This window comes from Ammodytes marinus (assembly GCF_949987685.1).
Source record: "Ammodytes marinus genome assembly, chromosome: 22".
NCBI classification, from domain to species: Eukaryota; Metazoa; Chordata; class Actinopteri; order Uranoscopiformes; family Ammodytidae; genus Ammodytes; species Ammodytes marinus.
Genome location: NC_137226.1, coordinates 9,370,113 through 9,392,550, shown reverse-complemented (window position 1 = coordinate 9,392,550; position 22,438 = coordinate 9,370,113). Strand labels below are relative to the sequence as shown.

At 41.3% G+C, this 22,438-nt stretch overlaps 1 protein-coding gene across 1 annotated transcript in view; it reads left to right on the top strand.

The window, feature by feature from the left end:
• Positions 1–22,438, top strand: part of exoc4 (exocyst complex component 4) — a 109,639-nt gene that overhangs the window by 1,268 nt on the left and 85,933 nt on the right. The window contains exons 3-8 of the mRNA XM_080050777.1: positions 2,379–2,573; positions 7,212–7,405; positions 9,319–9,428; positions 11,674–11,774; positions 11,989–12,143; positions 18,221–18,392. Coding sequence (XP_079906903.1) covers positions 2,379–2,573; positions 7,212–7,405; positions 9,319–9,428; positions 11,674–11,774; positions 11,989–12,143; positions 18,221–18,392 — 927 coding nt within the window. The remainder of the gene's footprint in view (positions 1–2,378; positions 2,574–7,211; positions 7,406–9,318; positions 9,429–11,673; positions 11,775–11,988; positions 12,144–18,220; positions 18,393–22,438) is intronic.

Here is a 22,438-nt window from a genome sequence, read left to right as displayed (position 1 = left end):
AGGCAGTGACCTAAAGCTGTGTTAGTCAAAAAAACTAAATCTGTTTTTCATTCATTTGAAGTTGTCTCTTGACACATTAAAGGTGCTACGAGGAACTTTTAAACTGTTCTGAAACAGTCTCATTTTCCCCCTGATGATCAGAAATGACATGTAACAACAAACTAGACCATCAGTGCAAAGAGTTATATTTTGATATAGTTTTTCTTAATGCCTTTGCCATGGGTACGCACGCTCACCCTGGAACTACAGCTGGCGTAGTAAAAACACTACCGCTTTTGTCCAAATGGGGTGCAAGACTGAACAAAAACTGAAAGTTCATCGGAGCACCTTTTAAAATAGTTTCCTATCTCAATTTTTAGACTATAAGACTGCAAGATTGACTTGTCTAAACTAAATCCTTTTCACCCAAGAAGGAAACTGCCTAATTAATGATTGTCCCCTGGCGTTAAATTACGCCCAGGGGGCTGAGGATTCTTTCTTTAAGGTCAGCCCCTCAGTCCCTTCCATGGAAGATTGTGCAAATTCAACATCTAGTGTCTCTGGGCTTTTTCTTGGTACAGTTTTATCCTTTTTAAATAATGACTCAAGAAATGGCATATATAATTAACATTACCTCTGAACTATTTTATCACCAATATCTTGAAAGAGAAGCATCTAAGTTTTTTTTTTTTTTTTTTTCATTTAACTTTTATTTATCATCGAGAGACCAATTGAGGGGTGATCCTCATTTACAATGATGTCGAGTTCAAAGCAAATTCAAAGGAAAAACAACAATACATAAACAATATTCAATGCAAAAACATCAAATACACAACAACAGGTGAAGAGAAAAAAAACTATTGAAACATTTACATAGTGGTGAAGAGTGGCAGCAATTAAAATTAAATGGGTGAAAGTACAATATAGTCTAATTAAAACAGTTACAGGTAGAGTTTGGCAGATTTAAGATAGTTTGTTTAAATTGGTTAAAAGATATGAAGGTATTTAGTTTAATTTGTTGCTGTAAGTTATTCCAGGAGTCGGGGGCACTGAAGCTAAAAGCTGTCTTTCCCAGCTCAGACCGGGCTTGTGGGACATTAAGCATAAGCATGTCAGTGGAGCGGGTCTGATAAAGCCCATCTGACATTTGCAGCATTTCTGTTAAATAACGAGGAAGCTTCCCGGTCAAGGCTTTGTAAATAAAAATGTGCCAATGTGCGTCACGTCTCTCTTTAAGGGAGGACCACCCAACCTTTTCATATAAAAGACAATGGTGTGTATCATAAGCATCTCCTGTGATGAACCTTAAAGCAGAGTGAAAAACAGAGTCCAGGAGTTTAAGACATGATTATAATAATAATAATAATAATAGTAATAATTATAACAATACAATTAATTTTTACAGCACTTTCCAAAACAAAGTTATTGTTTGACGTGGTTGAACACGTGGTTGAACATGAATTCTAACATTTCTCATCAGCAAGAAGGGAAAACAGCTGTGTAGGTGTGCAGGGTCTGCAAATCTCATTTTTAATTGTCTGATCATTACAAGGTTAGCAGAAAAATAACAAAACCACCCACACCAGTAAACCAAGTGTTTTTTAAAAGTTGTGAGATAAATTAACTATTTTTTTATTTCTTATTTTCTATTTTTCATCTACGTTTCAGAGATCCAGTGATACTGTAATACACTTATTACATTGTGTATTCAGGTTTATATTATTGATAATATATAGTATATGTTTATTACTTTCACCCATTGTTTTATGTCACTGGACATGCAATTTCCTTGATGGAAGTAAAAGGAATTTTTAGCAGTCCTTAATCTTCTCTGAAGGCTTTTAGGCTTTTTTCAGTTGTGTGTCTACGGCACCCCTCTGTTTCCACATCCCCTGCTGGCACACGCTGAGCTCATACGATTCCACATTTCACATTCTTGACATTGCTGACAACTCAGCATGACACTCACATGAAATTCAATATTATTTAGACAGTAGTTTCGGAGAAGCCATGCTTCAATAGTATTTCTGAAAAAAATTAGAAAGATAATGTTGGGTAAGTTACTTGGCTAACTGTAAATCAGTGTTTTATGTTAACGGATTGTAGTTGAGTGAAAATCTCCTTTTCAAAGCCTATTGCTTTAAGGGGATGTTATACTTTAGGAAGATTCATGTAGGCTCACTCAGTAATACTGTATCAGCCTGTACAGGTTTCTGCCCCACGCACACATATACTTATATCTTTTAGCAGTACGGGTTTTTATATTGTTTGTATGTGAAATAAACTAATCTAAACTAAAACGTTTGGAGTCTTTACAGGGTACTACTTTAGCTCAAATGTGCCTGGAGGTTAAGTATGGTGTCCTGTTAGTTTGGATTTCAACTCACTCTCTCCTACAGGTGAAGGAGAACCTCCTGTCTTGTAAGATGCTGCTCCACTGCAAACGAGACGAGCTGAGGAAGCTGTGGATAGAGGGCATCGAGCACAAGCACGTCCTCCAGCTCCTGGATGAGATCGAGAGCATCAAGCAGGTGCCTCAGCGGCTGGAGGCCTATATGGCCAGCAAGCACTACCTGCATGCAACAGATATGCTGGTGAGTAGACCAATACCTTATGTTATATCTATTAGTCAATGTACACGAGGCACATTGAAATTCATCTTTTCGCATATCCCCTCTCAAGTTACCACACTTCGGAGGGGGTCAGATGTGGTTGTGTGCGGGTGTCTTTGTGATTCTAAGTATGTGTATACTGCATTTTAGTTAGAAAAAGAGAAACAAAATACAATACATTATTGATTTGGTCTTCAAATTAGCTTTGTTATATTTGGTTGGATGGTAAGTGAAGTAAAAAAAAAAAAAAAAGTGAGAAATGGGAAAAGGCACAGATTGCTGTCTTGTTTTTGAATGTGCGGGAATTGGAAATCCAATCCAGTGCAGATTCATAAATACCCGTGTCTCTTCCTGGTGCCTATCAGCCCCTTTTTAAAGAATCCTTCTTAAGCCTTGAACAGTCCAGTGGATGCAACCGCCTTTTACTTCAAGCGAACAACATCTTAAGTGCAGTCCAGCCAAGGCGCTGCTGGTGTATAGGTACGGGTGTACTCTTGTTCTTTTGATGTGTGTTTTGCAGTATGCTCGGCAGGGGAGCCAGGGATGGCATGGAGGACTAAACGACCTGGCTGTGTGATCTCTCTGCCTCAGTTCTCTTTTCCCTTCCCTTCCCCTGTCACTCCCACACATCTTTCTTGAGACTTTGTTAATAATTAGTTTGCTAGTATGGGGTTATCTGAGGAGGATAAGGCAGAGGGGAAAAAAAGAGGGATGATGATGGTACGCCCAAAGGACCATGAAAAGTCCTCTGTGTGGGCGAGTAAAAGAAGTGGGACTTAATTCAACCCGAGCACAGTCAGTACGGCGTGTTTTGTAAGGTTGTGAAAAATGTCAAAGACGGTTATACCTTTCCCCTCTGTCCTGCAATCTTCAAATGGGCCTCACTAAATCAGAATGGCGCACTTTCACTGGTATGCACACTTTAAAGAGCATTTTATTTGCCTCCAAAGACCCATCTTCTGTTAGATGTAAGCCTGCTACCTTTTTCTATGGCTACACATTCATGCAACTCATGAATAAATAAGGTCCACTATCAATAAACCACACTTTGATTATACATAGGGCTGTCAAGCGATTAAAAAAATGTATCTAATTAATTACAGGCTCTGTGATGAATTAATCTAAATTAATCGCATACTTATATGACACTTTTATGCCTGTTTATAAACAACTGTATAGGCTACCGTTCGTCTCTCTCTCTCTCTCTCTCTCTCTCTCTCTCTCTCTCTCTCTCTCTCTCTCTCTCTCTCTCTCTCTCTCTCTCGTAACTTCTGTCTCCTCCTCTCAGCCAGGTTACTACATTAAATAAATTTAGGAACTACTAGCGCCGAAAAAAAAACACAAAAAAACAAGCAGGCTAAATGACTGTCTATCTCCCACAACAGACAGCGCTGCACTGCCACAGGTGCGGTGCGCATAGCCTATGCCGACTCATTCACCGTCCTTCTCATAGCCAACAATATTGACACACACACACACACACACACACACACACACACACACACACACACACACACACAGACACACACACAAAGGAGGAAAAAAGACAGGCATATGCTTGGAAGAGTGAGAGGGGGCGGGTGTCCGTTTGAAGGAGACAATCGCAGCTAGCAAGCAAAAGTGAGACACAGAGGAAGATTGAGAGATACTGTTTTGAACCTATTGTTAATTAGGCACCCACTAAATCAATAATGCACAGACACTGCGGAGAATAACATAAGACGTATTCCTACCTTCATGCTTATTTGCCCGGAGCTTCCCATAAAACGTCCCTCTCTATGCTTCTTTCTTTACTCTTTTATCCCATGCGGGCCGTGTCAGCAAGCTACAGGTGCAGCTCCGCTATCGCCTCACCTCTTTTGCACCGGGTCAAAGGGCAATATAAAAGTGCGATTAATCTGCGTTCATTTTTTTAATCGCGTACATTTTTCTGTGATTAATTAATCGAAATTAACGCATTAATTTGACATTCCTAATTATACAATGGTAGAATGACGTCCTTTCAGTTGTCTATTTGGATAGTCTGTGAAGGATGCCACCAACCTTCCACATTTATTTAAAAGTTTCTGCGTAATGAAATGTATGAGCTAAATTGTTAGCTTGCAGTGAAGTGACATACAATACCGTACATGCTTGCTTGATACCCAGTGTTTGAGCAATGCATGTGAAAACTCTCGACACAAACTTTTTTTTTTTAAGATATTTTTTTTTGTATTTTTATGCTTTATTGATAGTGTAGAGACAGAGTTGAAATGGGGCAGAGAGGGGAGTGACATGCAGAGAACGACCGCGGGCTGGAATCGAACCCGGGTCCGCTGCTGGCCGAGGCCCATGGGGGGGACGCCCTACCAACTGAGCTAAGGGCGCCCCCCTCAAAATGTCTTAAAGATATAATGTCACCCTTCGCCAAGAGCAATTCTTCTCACAAAGTAATATAATGTAAAAAAAATTATCAGACAGAAAGTGACAATACCATACTTACATTTATTGATATACTGTGAAGTGCACTCACTTAGACGCACTCACTCAGTGTTCCCCTGCTGTATCATCATACTGCCTGTGTCACTCCTCTGAGAGTCTCTGATGTGTTTATTCTCATCAAGCTGTCACTCATTACACCAATCATCTGTCAGATGAGTGTCTCCCAGGTTTTCACTTGCACCGTCTGTTGCTTATTCCCTCCATACACTCTATTTGTCCCCCTCTTTTTTCTTATTTTTTTCCCACTATTCTTTTCCTGTGTAGTGTGGCAGGAGTGGACTAGCATGCTAACTCCTTAGCCTTTCTCTTTCCCCTTCCCTGTCTTTCGGTCTTGAAAACTCTGTGTGTCTGTCTGTGTCCATGTGAGGCTTATCTCTAAGGGTTGACAATTACAATTCAGACTGTGCTCTCCCGTCTCCTATTGAATGACAGTCTTGGACTCCATGGAGTTGGTTAAAAAACGAGACTTGCTTTGGTTCCAGAAAAAAGTTCTCTCCACTGCCTCCCTCCGCTCATCTATATCTTCTCTCATCCCCTTGTTCCTGTGTATTCTTGGTCCATGTGCACACACACATACAACTGCTGAAGCCCCCCTTGGAGCCCATATACTACTGACTAGCTCTCTTGTTTCCAAGCAAAGATTCCAAGCAAAAATCACTAGAGGCTTCATATCCCTTATTTTGCAGACAGGCCCGGCTCCCTAATGATATTAACCGTCCTTACGCTGTCAGCCAAGCCTAATGGTAATGAGACCCCCCCCCCCCAAAAAAAAACAAAACAAAAAAAAAAACATATACAGACGTATAAGCTCTAAATGATTTACAGTACAATCACACACACACACACACAAAGGACACACAAAGCCTGGCGGGCATGCCAAGCTATTCTATTAAGCCAGAGGGGGCTGATCATGCAGCGCATTAGCTCATCTTGTCACTAATGTGGCTCTCATTTGCATCAACACACACTTGACCCATGGCCCATGCTCCCCACCCTCCCCTCCCCTGCTACCTATTCCTTTTTCTGTTCCGCCCTGGGCATGCAAATATTTTTTCAAAGCGCTATCATCCGGCCATTAGTGCCCTTAAATTGCACACAGAAATACACATACATACACATAAGTACACATGTAGAGACGGGGACTTTCGATTTAATGGCATGAGGATTTATTAATTGCAAAGATGCCACAACCGCTGCTGCTCCTGCTCATAAAAAACTGTAGGGAGAGGGAGGGAGGGAGAGTGGGTGAATCTGGTGAAATAAATAATGTGACTCAGGAGGGCATGAGGAGACTTTAGATTAGTTTTTTTAGAGGGTAATATATTGTTCATATATGGAACATGACACTATACATTTGTACAACTGCAAATATTAGAAAAAAAAGTACTTATATATTCAGAAATTAATAAAAAAAAAAGTTTTTCATTGAAATGTTAAGTATGGGGACAACTAAGGCTTTGACTGAGTAAGTTTTGTAATTTTTGAAGAAAGGTTTCTTGGCCACTGGGTTCTTGATTTACACCGAATTTATAAGGTGTCATTTCAAAGGAAGCGATCTGAAGCTGGCAGGCCAAGGCAACTCTCATTACAATCACACCTCCATTAGACACCATGTAAGATGTTTCACCAGCAGAGAAACACTAACCACAGCCTAGTGGAGTGCTACATTTAATTTCCTGTCCTTGTATAGCCCTTATGCAGTTACTGGTGGGCAATATTTCAATATGACCATATCTTCTATTTGTACGGGCTGAATTTTGCCAAGGAAAATGTGCCAACCTCCCACCTCCATACTACAATGTTGGTTGTTTGATGATTATTTATTTTTCCACTGGCTTTGAAAGGTTTATGAAAATTGGATACAAAATGTGATTTCAGTGGCTATCTAGTGTCAGGCGGCTGTGGCTCAGGAGTTGGAAGGGGTCGTCTGCTGATCACAGGGTTATTGTTTCATCACTTTGTACTGTTAATGTAGCCAGCATTAACTGTTATTTCTTCTGTTGTCTTACTGAATTGATAGTGGGAACAGTCCGCAGGTAGTCTGGCTGCATATCGGCTGTTAATATGAGACACCTCAGAAACTTAGAAAGGCACAGCTAAGTTTAACCAGCAGTCTGGGTACTATGTTGTCCATTGCAGGTGACAGCAGTGGAGTCCTTGGAAGGCCCCCTGCTGCAGGTGGAAGGGCTAGGAGATCTACGCCTGGAGCTCCACAGCAAGAAACTCAACATCCACCTGGTCCTAATTGACGAGCTGCACCGACACCTCTACATCAAGTCCACCAGTCGCCTCGGACACAAGAACAAGGACAAAAATGCTGCCCGCCTCCAAGGGTAACGGGCTTTTTCTAGTATTTTTACTTTAAAAGGTGCTCCGAGGAACTTTCAGTTTTTGTTCATTCTTGCACCCCCCTTTGGACAAAAGCTGTAGTGTTTTTACTACGCCAGCGGCTGTAGTTCCTGGGTGAGCGTGCGTACCCATGACAAAGGCATTAAGAAAAACTATATAAAAATAGCATTCTTTTCACTGATGGTCTTGTTTGCTGTCACATGTCATTTGTGATCATCCGAGAAAAAATCAGACTGTTTCAGAAATATTTAAACGTTTCTCGTAGCACCTTTTTAAGCTGTCCTCAAAATAATAGAAATGTTAGATAGTACGCCTGTCATCGGGTGATGCTTGGACATATACTTGACTGTGCATGCTGTTTTTAAAATGTACAGTGTTTTGCACAAGGGTAGTTGCACTTGCAGTCAAAAACGTATATTAATAAGTCCTTTATTGACATCCCTATTTGCTTCAGCAAAGCTGGGTTTATTCTTAAATGGGGTCGCACAACACACCTTTAAAAACCTTTCATATTATTATATCATTGTGCTATCACTATTCGATAAAAGGCTGAGAGAGACAGAGGGAGTGAAGTCCACAATAGTCTTGGGCTGTTATGAAATACATCTTTGAGACAGTTTCTTTGGTCTGGGCTACCAGATGCCTATTATGCAGTAAACAGGAATGCCGCCTTTAAAAGTGATTTCTTCTTTTAAACTAAAAGTTTAGACTGTATAGATGTGCCTTCATTATAAGTTATGTCATTGCTCGGGACAACTTGCCAATTATTTACTGTATGGATCAACCAAGCCAATTACTGCCAAAAAAACAATTAGACCTCGTACACCATGTTGCTCTATTTCTTTAGCTTTGTACTGTGTGCTTTGAAGTTAAAAGTAAACAGAAGAAAACACCCCACATCATTTTTTGTAAACGAGTCAAACTAAACATTTATCGAAGAGTAAACATTACTAATTCACTCATAGCGAATTGGGATATATGCAGTTAGAGTCATGATGGATATACACACACAAATATATTGTGTTGTTTAGTTTCCAGGGAGGGAGCAAACATTTCTTGTTTTTTAACCTAGGTGGTAATATCAGTTGCCAATTACTTGCAGTAAACAAATGAGATGATGGAATTCAACATCCACCGTTTCTGTTAGACACCAGTGGCGCTTCAGATGATGAAGTAGTTTTTGCATCCACTAGTAGAATAACCTCAGCATTGCCTCTGTGACCCAAGGACCGGTCTCTTCAGTTTCATGATGTGGCCGCATAACTTATTAGGGAGAATGCAGCACGGTGGCTTGGAACACACTGTTGATGTTGTTGTGCGTTTTCGTGGATGGCTTTCAGGTTCATTGTTTGTTTTTTTGTTTTGCTCTTTCACACACAATGCTCTTCCACATGTGTGTGCGGCGCCGTAATTATGCTGGCGGTGGGTTGGTGAGCTACTGTGATTTATTACTGAGGGTCAGCCAGTGACAGGTCCTGGCCTTCCTGTATTGGGTCGCCTCTAACAACAAGCCGGCCTCCATACACCCCAGTCACTTAGCAGGCACACTGTGTTTATACCGCCCCAACTTAAAGGACCTGGATTGCTTCCACCTCCGGCTTAAGGCTTGATAAATGGCTCATTGGAAAGCAGCAGCGATCCCCCCCAGAGATGCAAGGCCTTTTTTTGGTTCGACAGTAGATTGTGTTCGTTAGAGAAGGGGCAGGTTTTCGTGCGTGCATTTCTTTTCGGTGCATACTAAACTTTTAAATGTGTAAGACAAACTTTTTAGCCTATTTAATCTCATGCAAGTTTTGAACGAGACATAAAACATCATTTTCAATTAGGTGGTGACTAATTTCGTCTTGAGAGTCACTGTCCTTTTTACTTGTCTTTACCTGTGTTTTACTTTGAACAGCTCCACGGCCAAAGACACATCTCCAATGCCCGGGTTGGATGCTGGCAGCCTCTCCACTCCGCGAAAGCTTTTGGATTCATCACAGTTCAGCACACCTGGATCCGGCAGTGGTACGGTCATAAGATCATGTTGAATGTGGTTCTAGAGAGGGAATAATGGACAAAGCAATGGGTGGTTGGTTATCCAAAAGATGTTGAAAAGATGATGATGATGATGATGATGATGATGATGAGAAGATCAGAAGAGAAGCAGAATTGTTCATCTAAAACCATAAGTCATTTGGTTGGCTCCCCATTAAAATTGCATACATTAGTAGTACTATAGAGACAAATACATCAACAAAAGCGATTTTGGTCTGTTTGGATAACAACATTTCAGTTTGTCGTTTGCCATTTTATTGTCACTCTGCTGATATTCTTAGTGATAATGAAGTCATTAGCATCACTCTGGCTTATAACCATTTGCATGTCATTATGGTTGTTTGTTGCCAACCACCTCTACACACACACACGCACACACATGCGCGCACACGCACACAAAGTATTACTGAATGAACACAGAAACGGCTGATCCAAACTCTTCCACACTCACTCACTCACTCACTCACTCACTCACTCACTCACTCACTCACTCACTCACTCACTCACTCACTCACTCACTCACTCACTCACTCACTCACTCACTCACACACACACACACACACACACACACACACAGACACACAGACACACACACAGACACACAGACACACATTCACATACATGCACTCACCCACATTTCTTTCATTGCGGTACGGTATGTCATAACATCAGCAACATTCAGCTATGATCATAATATACATTTCCTTTGCTCACATCACCATTATCATCTTGTCTCCCCCGTATCTGTACCATCAGTCAACCCAGCATTCCTGTCATCACAGCAGGGGAACAGCATTCATTATGCTGAAACTGGTAACCAGCGCTTTAACAGGGACAGATACAGCACACTATGTATTCAGGGACGTATACATTCACTCTAGGTTGTAGGGGCGTAGAGTCAGTACTGCTTTTTCTTTCCAGGCAGAGCAACGCAAACAAGAAGATAATGAAAAAAGTTAATCCTGCAATAACTTGGCATTCCCTTGGTTTTTCTGAGTTTTCATATTAAGCCCGGCACTTTTTTTTCACCACCCACTCTCGGCATTCTCACCATTTCATTTTAGCTCTGCAGATACCAGGCAACAATACACCCACTGTACATACCCCTGCCTCAGTATCCAGTGACATGTTATCTTATTGCTACTGCTAATAGTGTGGCAGTGACAGATTCACAATGTTTGCAAATGATTGGCAAAGTATTTTTTTCCTCTTACACCTTCAGCTGTTGCCATGACCTCCAACGAGCAAGCATACACACACATGTATGAATTACCATTAACGCATAGTAAAAATCCATTGGGTTCATCCACCCTGGGGGCCTAAAAGTAAACGCTACACCTAGTTATGCAAAGAGAACACTGTTAATTAGCTACCGCCGGGCATTAAGTGCCTAAATACCACCATGCTAACAACCGTGGTCACGACACAGCAGCTGAATCCCATCAACGGCCTAGCTTGCCATTTTGTCTAATAGCATAAGAGCACCTCATTTGTAGCTAATTGTCATAATTATTACACAAACTACAGTTGGAATGGGGGGAGAAGAGGAAATACACCCAAAGTCCATTAACTTGCCATAAGCATTAACTCTCTTAACGTGCTTTGGTGGGGATTTGGGAGGCCCCGTCTAATGGAAATTAGAGCATCATTCAATGCTGCCACTCTCAATTTAGCCGCTAATGTGGCTAAGTCAGACGGAGACAGCACGGAGGGTGGTAGAGACTAACAGGATAGGTGCAGGTGTGCGTTTGAAAGAGAAAAGATGTATTTACATTGTGGAAGCTTTAATTGTATTTGTCTTAGCGCTTAATTAAAAAGGCAATAGTTGAATCTTGGTTGTTTGGTTTCTACACGCGGCGCTGATGTTTGAGAAATGACTGAAAGCATTTCTAATTTTTCAATTCTAAAATGTATCCAAGAAAATACAAAGTGCCTCTTTTATGCATGACGTATTAATGTAAAAGCTATGTACAATAATGCCAATGATACATGTTTGACTAAGTGACACATCTTTAAGGACTTTGTCTTTTGTATCATAAGAGCACGATTGCTCTAAACACCCAACATTAAGATTTTTGGTTCATAAAAATTAAACGCAATCATTATCTTTTTATAATTGTCGGATGCGGAAATAATTGTATCCTTGCACCTACACATTTTTTTGGACGCGCTTACTTAATGTTCTAACCTATGTGCATGTATTTACCTTCTTTAGTGCGTGAACTGCAGCAGGATGGGCAGGAGTTGAACCAAGCCGAGCTCTCTGAGGTGGATCCAGAGGAGAACAGTGCTGAGTTCATGGGAATCCTCATCAAGGTACACACATGAGCACTGCTGAACACTTCAATTGAGATTTTTCATATATTGTACTTAAGTTACATCCACCCTTGTGCTCTGTACAGTTATTTCACTGTCCCTGTGTTCATGCTTCAATCAACATTTGTATTATCCTTTTTTAAATAATGTGTTCCTAATGACTTGCCTGTTAAAATAAAGGTGAATTAAACACAAAAACTATTTTATTCTTCAGGCTCTGGCCAAGTTAAAAAAAATCCCAGAGGCCATCAAAGCCATAATGGAGCGCCTGGAACCGGAACTGAAACAGATCGTCAAGAGGTCCACCACTCAGATTGCAGACCACGCGTACCAGAGAGGAGAAAACCTGGCCCAGGAGAGCCAGCCAAGGTACAGTCATGAACAGGGAGGAGGAGGAAGGCCCGCTAAAGGGGAAACAACTGTTTCCTGAGAGTGGAGAACAAATTCCCAGTGGAAAAATATTTAAATTAAAAAAGAAAATAGAATACTGGCAGTTAATAATAAACGGTAAATGAAAAGCGAAAGCAAAATATACTCAGTAGGAAACTCATGAATAGGAAACACTTATGTGGAAAGATGAAAGTCATCTTTTTGTTATGATAATGCTTGCCTGATAGAAAACAACTGGTAGCATTAGTAATGTTTCCAAACAGTGTAAACAGCATGCAGCTACTGTTGTTACCACTGAAGAAGACCTTAATAAAGCTGTCACTTGTGATCCCCTGTATTCTATCAATGCAAGTGTTCAGCAGCCTGCTTGGTTATTCTTCTGTAATCATATTCAACCCATTAGAATCAATTTCCCGTTTAAGGCGATCAGTCTCACTGTTGGTAAAGGTTAGGAATTGTATTATATCTACCCTCCCTGAAGGTTCTTACTCATAGTCCAGCTGTTTATACATATGATTTGGATAAGTCATTTCTCATGTTAACAGACAGTATAAGGTATATTTAGAGCTGACAGTAAAAGCAGCAGACAACATGTCTTGAATGCAGTCCCAGGGTGTTCATAGTCAGACAGTCAACCAGGTATGAAACACAGTGAAGGCACACCTGCCTCAGACCATGAAAACAGACACTCTGCTGCTTAAAACCCAGACAAGTCATGGCACGCACACGCACACGCACACGCACACGCACACGCACGCACACACACACACACACACACACACGCACACACACACACACACACACTCTCACTCCCCACCTTCCTTAGAGGACTGCTTCATCTGAGAAAGCAGTCGTATCACAATCGGCACACACACACACACACACACACACACACACACACACACACACACACACACACACACACACACACACACACACACACACACACACACACACACAGAGTGAGTGAGCAGACTTGGGGAAACACAGGTCTCAGTCCACTGATCCTGAACCATTTAAGAGGAACGTCTTGTTTTCTGTCAGGGATGTTCTCACCGGCCTGGTCTGCCTTCCTTCTCCTGATGCCTGCTGAATCTCATCTGACCCTGGTGTAATAGGCTACAGTGTAGCTCATTCCCAGCTCGGCTCCTTACAGATTGTTTTAAGTTTGCCTATGTGTGTGTGTGTGTGTGTGTGTGTGCGCGAGAGGACTTAACATTGCATTAGTGTCAGAGCATTCGAATTTAGTCGAACGCTTAAGGGTTTGTGTGTGTGTGTGTGCTTGTATGTGTGTGTTTGTATTGTTGATGCATACACACCTAGTTCTGCTTATGTTCACTTCAATTTAAAGTCAAGGCTTGTTGCTATGGAAACCCCCGACCAATGTACCACTTGTAGGGAACAATGGTCTTGCATATTGCACACAGTATATTTTATAGCACTGCAGACTAGCAGACTAAGCTTAAGCACTTTACAGCCCATACGAGCGGCGTGCGGCTGGCTCCTGGAGTTTTTTTTTTTTGTCCTTCACATCCTGTGCGATCAGCCACATTTGAAGCGTATTATCATTTCCAACTCCTATCACTAGATTCCAGCTTTTGTGTTAGATATGTTTGATAGAAAAAGGTTCACACTCCATGCACCAACGTTATTGGCATGGATACATGCTTGACTGACCAAAGAACATTCAAATTAAAGGCCTTGTATTTTAAATCCAATTTTAAAACAAGAAAAGCACATTGATCATGTGATTGATTGCTTTCCTTTTTAGTCCAGTTTTTTCCCTCCTGTTCAGTAGCGTGGCCAAACGTCTGAGGGACAAATTAATTTGTTTCAACTACTACAGTGCCCATATGTGGGCGTGTGTGTGTGTGTGTGTGTGTGTGTGTGTGTGTGTGTGTGTGTGTGTGTGTGTGTGTGTGTGTGTGTGTGTGTGTGTGTGTGTGTGTGTGTGTGTGTGTGTGTGTGTGTGTGTGTGTGTGTGTGTGTGTGTGTGTGTGTGTGTGTGTGTGTGTGTGTGTGTGTGTGTGTGTAGGAGTGTGTGTGTAGGAGAGAGAGGGGTAGGGTGTGCGTAAGTAAACAGCAGCGTGTATTCATGAGCTGGGCAAAGGTGCAGTATAAAACAGCTTCTTAGTGGTAACACATATGTAGTGTGAGAAAGTGCACATACCCACAGTACAGTATCGGAGCCGGGGTAATCATTCACTGTGTCTAGAAGTTGTTATGTTTTTGCACGTACATACACAGTTCATAGCATACACCTGCACGAACACACCCAGACGGTTTTGTGCTCTTCTCTCAGCCATGTGTGTGTCAGCTTCGATCCTGAGGGGGAAATGAGAAGTGAGGCCTCAAAGAGGAGATGGTATGGATTAGGATGGCCTCCGGTGGGAGATAATGAAGAAGACTGGGGCTGTCTACTCATAGTCCGCCTGTCTCTCTTTGTGTGTATGGTTGTGTGTGTGTATGTTTGGGTGTATAGGGAGTATAAGGTGGAGGGTACGGTTGAAGTGCCCTTAGAAATCGAACAAAAATAATCGGCGACGAGGTCAGAGCAATACATATTATAAGTGTCTACCTGTATGGATGCACACACGATCATACGTTGTTTGTCCATTTCTGAAAGCTGCTGTTCACTTTGTATGCCTTTTTTCTTGTCGGTTCTTCATGTTTTATGCATGAGAGGAGGGCTGAGAGAGAGAGAGAGAGACACAGAGAGAGAGAGAGAATTCCTTGACTCCTTGGCATTTCACAGCTACTCTCTCTCTGTCTCAGGACACATCTTCCATTCACTGAGTTATAGCTCATAGTGATTTGTGCCTGCTTTCCTCACCATTAATAACATTTACCCGCTGCTACTGCCAGTGTAGTGACAGACAGCCAACCAAAGGCCCCCCCTAGTGAAGCATCCATCTTGCCACTGGTCTACATTATCCTCACCTTCCCAGGAAACCTTGGCCACGTCCCAACACCTTTAGCATGCTATTTTTCTAAATCTGTGGTAATTCGTATTGAACCTTGCATTAATGAGGTATTGTGTCACATGCTGATAGAGGATAGAACCTCTAAGTGTATCCTGGTTGCTATATTTCAGGCTAATACAAATGTTATAGTTAGGTACCCAAGCAACTTTTTTTTCTTTGATAAATCTGAATACCTGTGGTTATATGCAGGAATTATTCAGTAAGATCTAGGGGTAAGCAGGCAATATATGTATCATGAGTATAAAAGGGTTTGGCAGAGTCTCTGTGCATCATAAGTTCAATGTAAGGTTAGAAATGTAACCATTTGTAATATTTTTACTTTTTGAATATTGAAAGCTGTATCAGAATATGGTTAATCTGCCTGGTAAGTAAATATGTACAGTATATAAATCCAGCTCCATCCGGGTCTTCAAATTGGTGATGTTATGATTTTTAAGCTTTATAGTTGCTTAAAAAGGCTTAGTTTGCTTTAAAAAAATTGTCTGACTTACTACCAATTAAAATAAACCCTAATTTAAAAAAAAACTGAGGAGAGCACTAAAACACCTGTGTTAGACCAACAGTGTGTATTTATATTAACTGCAATATCTCCACTAAAATGAAAGTGTGCACTCAACAACTGGCATGGGTGCACTGGTGGGCACTCATTCCGTCTCAACTAATGTAACCTGTGTTCCCTCTTCACTTTTGGAAGCTTTGTCCTTGTGCAGAAAGCAGGGTAAAGTATAAAAGTCCCTATGAAAGCATTTAGTGCAGATGAGGCACCTGTGTGTCTCTGATCCACAGCATAGCACTCTCAGATCAAGTGCAAGGTCTGTTCACTTTCTTCTTCAGCCAGAGCCCATTTAGAACTAATGAGAGTAGCTGTTCATTTCAGTCCAGGCTCGGGCCACTAAACATCACTACTTTTTCGATTGGCCAGGCTCAGGTGCTGGGTTATTGCTGTAGGAAATGTGAATGAAAGCAGGGGACTGCACTGCCCAGTTGGTATACTTAGATCAATTATGTGTTGCTATCTGTTATATCTGTAATTTTCTTCAAGACAGTCATAGTTATGCTTTTCCCTACATCAAGTCAGACTTACAGTCATATGAAAACATTTGGGAACCCCTCTCAGCCGGCATTATAATTGACTCTGCTTTCACACAAAAAAGATGAAAGTGGTATGTCTTTCATTTACCAGGAACAGCTAAGTACTGGGATGTTTTCCAAACAAAGATTTTTTGAAAAGTAGTATTTAGTTTTATGAAATTAAATAAAATGTGAAAAACTGGCTGTGCAAAAATATGGGAACCCTTGTGGTTTTGCTGATTTTAATGCATGTAACAGCATGTAAAACTGAGGACTTTAAACACAAAATTGGTTGGATTACCGTATGTTGTTAAGCCTTGAACCTCATATAAAGGTCTGTTTAATCATGAGAAAAGGTATTTTAGGTGCCTAAATGCAAGTTGCACTTCTCTTTGACTCTCTGCAGAAGTGAGACAGAATGGGATCATCAAAACAGCTCCCAAAAGATCTTAAAAACAAAGATTATTCATTGTCATGGTTTAGGGGAAGGCTACAAGAAGCTTTCCCAAAGGTTTCAATTGTCAATTTCTACTGTAAGGAATGTTGTCAGGGAATGGAAGGACACAGGCACAGTTGCAGTTAAACCCAGGTCTAGCAGACCAAGAAAAGTACAAGAGCGGCATATGCGGCGGATTGTGAGAATGGTTGCACACAACCCAAAGATCACCTCCAAAGACCTGCAAGAACATCTGGCTGCAGATTGTGTATCTGTACATGGTTCTACAATTCAGTGCAATTTGCACCAAAACATCTGTATGGCCGGTTGATGAGAAGGAAGCCCTTTCTGCGCCCACGCCACAGATACAGTTGCATGGAGTATGCAAAAGCTCATTTAGACAAGCCAGATTCATATTGGAAGAAAATGCTTTGGACTGATGAGAAAAAATTAAGTTATTTGGTAATTATAAAAAGTGCTTTACGTGGCGAAAGGAGAAAACTGCATTCCAAGTAAAACACCTGCTACCTACTTTCAAATTTGGTGGAGGTTCAATCATGCTGTGGCCACTTCAGGGACTGGGGCCCTGGTTAAAGTGGATAGTCGGATGAATTCAACCCAGTTTCAACAGATTATTCAGGATAATGTTCAAGCATCAGTCACAAAATTGAAGTTGCGCAGGGGTTGGATATTCCAACAAGACAATGACCCTTAACACAGTTCAAATTCCTGCAGAGGGAAAAGTACAATGTTCTGATATGGCCGTCGCAGGGATGATTTGAAGCAGGCTTTCCATGCTCGGCAGCCATCACATTTAACTGAACTGGATCGCTTTAGTATGGAAGAATGTTCAAAATACCTACATCCAGGATCCAGACACTCATCACAGGCTACCAGAGGCGTCTAGAGGCTGTTATTTTTGCAAAAGGAGGCTCAACTAAGTACTGATGACATTTTTCTTTTGGGGTGCCCAAATTTATGCACCAGTCAAATTTTGTTATGATGCTTATTGCATATTTTCTATTATTCCAATAAACAAAATGACACCACTGAATTGCTTCTGTTTACCTAAGGTATGTCATATATGTAAAGGAATTTGCTTCTTTGAAATCCCAGCTAATGATGAACAAAAATCCCCAAAATTAGAAGGGGGTCCCAAACTTTTTCATATGACTGTATATAGAGCTGTTTGATAATTATTATAGGTTATTTACCTTTATCATGAAGGTAAATGCCAGCCAGTTTCAAGCAGGCACACCAAACTCTAGGTTTCATTTTCCGCTCTTTCTATTATTAAAAGAGAAGTTAAATTCCTCTGTGGCTTTCCTTCATAAAGAAACCCAAGGCCAATTGATTTACTGTAGGAGTAGTTTATTTTCCTAACCAATACACTGTGAAGTGAATGTTGTGCTGGCTGTCTCGTAAAATAAATGTAGAGCTTTATTTTCATCACACCTATTTTTTATTTATTTATTAAGTGTACCTTCTCATTCGTTATCTTGATTCCTTCTTCTCTCCCCCAACTCTCCCTCCCTTTTTTCCACTCTCTATGGCTCCCTCCACAGGTTGCTGTTGGAACTGCTGGAGCTTTTGTTCGACAAGTTCAAGGCAGTGGCGGGGGCTCACAGTGTGGTGTTGGCCCACATGCAGCTGAAGGCGGTGCAGTGCCCGGGAGAAGAAGGCATCAAGCTGTACGAGCAGGCCGACGTCTCAGCCAAGATCCAGGCTGTGCTCCAGGTCAGATATAGAGGATATGTGCACAGAACCAAGGATGTATTTGCTCAGTATGGCTTAAAGGAGCACTATGTAACTTTGGGTGTGTCAGAGAAGTGAACACCCTCAAAGGTGTATTCTCATAAACTGAATGAACAAACATTTCCTTGAAAAATGTGATCCCTGGAACACTGTTTGAAGTTAGAAAGCTTCCTGAAAAGTAACTGTTTCACTGTTGTCGTTTACATCAGCAGGGCCCACAAACATATTACTAGTCTTACATTTGGTTCCAGATGCCTCAAAATATATATATTTGAAATTTATGATGATAGAATTATTCAATGCTAAGAATTACATGTAGAGAAAATATGTTTTGTGAACTACCTGCAGGCTCTGGGGAGGGTTGACATATGAAAACAAATCAACCCTCCCCAGAAACTGCGTAGCGCACCTTTAAAGTATAAGACGTTTCATTGTGTCCGACAGTCACATGAGAAATAGAGGACTCTGAAAAATAAATATTCAAACACAAGAGTCAAGTTTTAAACATCAACAATTATAAAGAAGTCCATTTTGAATAAATATGAATAATCTCCAAATCAAGCCTAGTTTGAAGTTTGGCATTGATGCTCTTGTTAGGTTGCCATTGCTACTTTAAGTGTTGTGCTTTATTATAGCACAAAGAAGATTCCTTTATGGTGAACTCTGTTGTTTGTTTAGCTTTTTTCTTGCCGGCGTAACCCCCAGGCTTTTATTTCTCATCCACTGCCATGGAGATGTTTTCATCCTTGGTTAATTTTTCCACTCAGCCCTTTTCTTAAAACATTGATTGCATGGGCCTTCTTCTTACAGTAAATTACTCAGCATGTAGAAACTGGCAGTGATGTGATGGATGGCATTCAATCTGTCAGCAAGAAGTAGCAGCGAGAGAAGAAAACAAGAAAGACAACGGAGGCTTGATTACTTGCATTAATCCTCGCTTCTTTTTAATTGGCGTGTATTTATGTCGGGTCCTCGCTCCCTGCTCCTGTTTGGTTGGCTCAGGGGATGAGCAGCTGTCTAACTGACCTATGGCGATTCTCGGAGGAAAAATCAGTGGCAGGCATTTGCTCTAAAAGGCGTGTGTCTGTGTGTGTTCATAGACTGATGCTCCTTCACTGGGAATTGTGTTACTTTTAATTGATGACACTTTTCTGAAGCATTTCTCATGTGTTTAATTGCATTTTAATTGCCTGCATTTGTTGGAGAAGGTGAGATGCTTCTTTCGTTATTTCAACAGGCTTTTCTCACCTCACCATTACTTAGATCTACTGCATATACACACACAGGATAAGAACTTGTATCTTTTGTAAGGGAAGGAATTTCAATGTTCTCAGAGGGCTGACCTGAATGCTTTGATTGGCAATCGTCTGTTTTAATTCTAGTCTGAGTTTTTTTTTCTCCAGCTGGCATGGATATAGGGGTGTTAAAGCGTATGCATGCATGTGCGTTTGGGAGGGTGTGTGCTTGTTGCATAGGCATGTACTGTAATAGCTCTGCTGTGCCAAGCAGAGTTATGGAAGGCATTAAGCCATTCCCTCAGCGTGCGATCGCTGCCAACACCCAGTTGCCAGGGGGCTCCACTCTTCCCCCTGTCTCTGCGATGTGAGATAATGTAATCTCTTGATTAGAATACTCATTACGTGAAATGAGGTTTTCTTATTCACTCACTCGTGTTATTATTTCCTGACCGATTGTATCAACGTGAAAAGCCCTTCGACCATTCCCCACCCTCCCACTTGCCGTCTCTCTCTCATCTCCTGGCCCTCCGTTCGTTCGTCACTCTTTCCCACTCTCTCCATTTCTATTTCCCCTTGCTCCTTCTTTCGTCGGCATCATTCCTGCCACTGCTAATGTATTACAGTTTCTCAATTTCCCCAATACCTTGTGCATACCCCTCTGGCTCCTTGTAATTTCCTTCTTAATCTCATTATCTTGCTTTTCTCTCTCTCTCTCTCCCTCACAGCTCCCGCACTCACCCTCATCCCCCCTTCATTTAGCCCGCTCTGTCCTAGAGAGTCACATATCAGCAATGAGAGAAATTAAATTCCTAGTGCTCCCACAGTGGCTCTGTTAACTTTTATTGGATACCGAGCCAGCTCTTATCTCCCGTCTTAAGACCCTCAAAGGGGGCCGGGAACCCGCACGGCATTGGTCAAAATTCGGTTAGGATCTTTGTTGCTCCGTCGTAATGTGTCTCTTTTGAGTTTGTTTATCCTCAGTGCTCTACAATAACTACTGTAACTCTATTTTAAATTTAGGTACTTCACATTTGCCTGCAAAATATGCAATTTAAAAAGGGATAATTGGTATGAAGGCTGTGTTTTAGTATCTTCCTCCCCCCCTCACTTAACAGTTCAATTATTGAATGCCTGCCTTTCTTGCGCCTCCTACTTATTGCAGTTCACAACTCTGACATGCAGAGGAACCTTCCTGGTTGGTGTTTTATTTTTTACCCTTTTTGAGAGGTGGAGAAGCCATGTTGACCTTTCCACATGACATATGAGCAGACAGATGAGAGAGCCGACAGAGACACAGGGTGCATACAGTTACAAGGTCCTCGGCAGACCAACACCGTTCATCAACGTATGACTGAAGCCTTTTGAAAAGTCAAGATTAATGTAATGGTGCTGATCCCTGTTCAAAAGATGCCGGAGATGCTTTTGCCGGTTTGGTAATTTCAGCGTGTTGAAGTATCGATTTAAAGCATAGACGACTGGATGCTGTAAGGAGTGTCACTTCACAGTTGTTCAAGTGGTATGCTGTAGACTGTGTGTGAGTATATTGATTGATTACTCACACCATTATTGAATTTTCATTTTAAAGTGTACACCACTGTATGCCTTCGCCACTCTCCATCTCTATCTACGATTGCCTTTTACCCCTTTTTCCTTCAAAAGCTGCCATGTTCTTCAAAGCAGTCTGCTGTATCAAAGAAATCACAGTGTGTATCCTTTAATGTTTAATATGCTTTTCTGTCCCCTTCAAAGAATGCAGTATGGTAGCATCATGCAATTAAGACCGGCAAGTTTTGGCAAGAGGTAAAATGTTAGTCAAAACAAGATTAGATGCCAAGCAAGTTTCATATGAATCATTAATGAGATGGAAGTCACTTTACAATATCAGGTAATTGGGTAACACAGTTCATGAAAGATCCCCACAGTTCATCAACTCCACGCATTCTCCTTTAAGATCACCCAGGTGGGCTGTTATTTACTGTATATTGGGCAGAGCGTGTCCCTGGCTACTGACGTTCATCACCCTTTGACCTTGTCAGCCCATCCGGTTTTGAAGTGTGCAAGTTTGTTAATTAGCTCGCCATTTGCGAATTCTGCCAGGATTTGTGGCTGGGTGACTGCTTGCCATGTCTGTTGTCTGCTCGCGAGTGTGTGCGTGTGTGCGTGTGTGTGTGTGAGTGTGTGTGTGTGTGTGTGTGTGTGTGTGTGTGACCAGAGTGCAAAATCATACTTTTAATGAGTGGCTTCCTCTCTGCCGACACAGCATTGCATTACTGCATTCAAAAATATGGAAAGATGCTGACTATTTTCCCGTCTCAAAGAACTGATTTGTAGATCAAATAAACTTCACCGGATGAGCTCAAACTTCTGCATATTAACATTTTCCACTGTAGCAATGGAGCATGCAACAGGGGCTGAGGTGTTTTTGATGTGAGTAAAATATTAAGGAGCAAAATTCAAATGACTGTTGAGGTACCTGTCCTTGCTTTAGATTAAACTTTGTGGCACACAACAGTAAAGTCCTCCCTCTCTTCAGTACTGGGAAGTTACATGGGCTTTGGGGCTATCTTTCAACACATTGACTCCATCTATTTCTAAATGAACCTTCAAATAAGTTTTTTTCTTACTTGCTGTCTTTTTATTTGTATTCATATGAGAGCCTTCATCCGAGTCTGAACTTGCATACTACTTCAATCATTTCGTTGCTGTAGATGAACCGAAGCAATGGAGGGATGTGATGTTTGTACTAGAACTATATGAATATGAAAGTATCTTAAATATGCAGTGCCATCT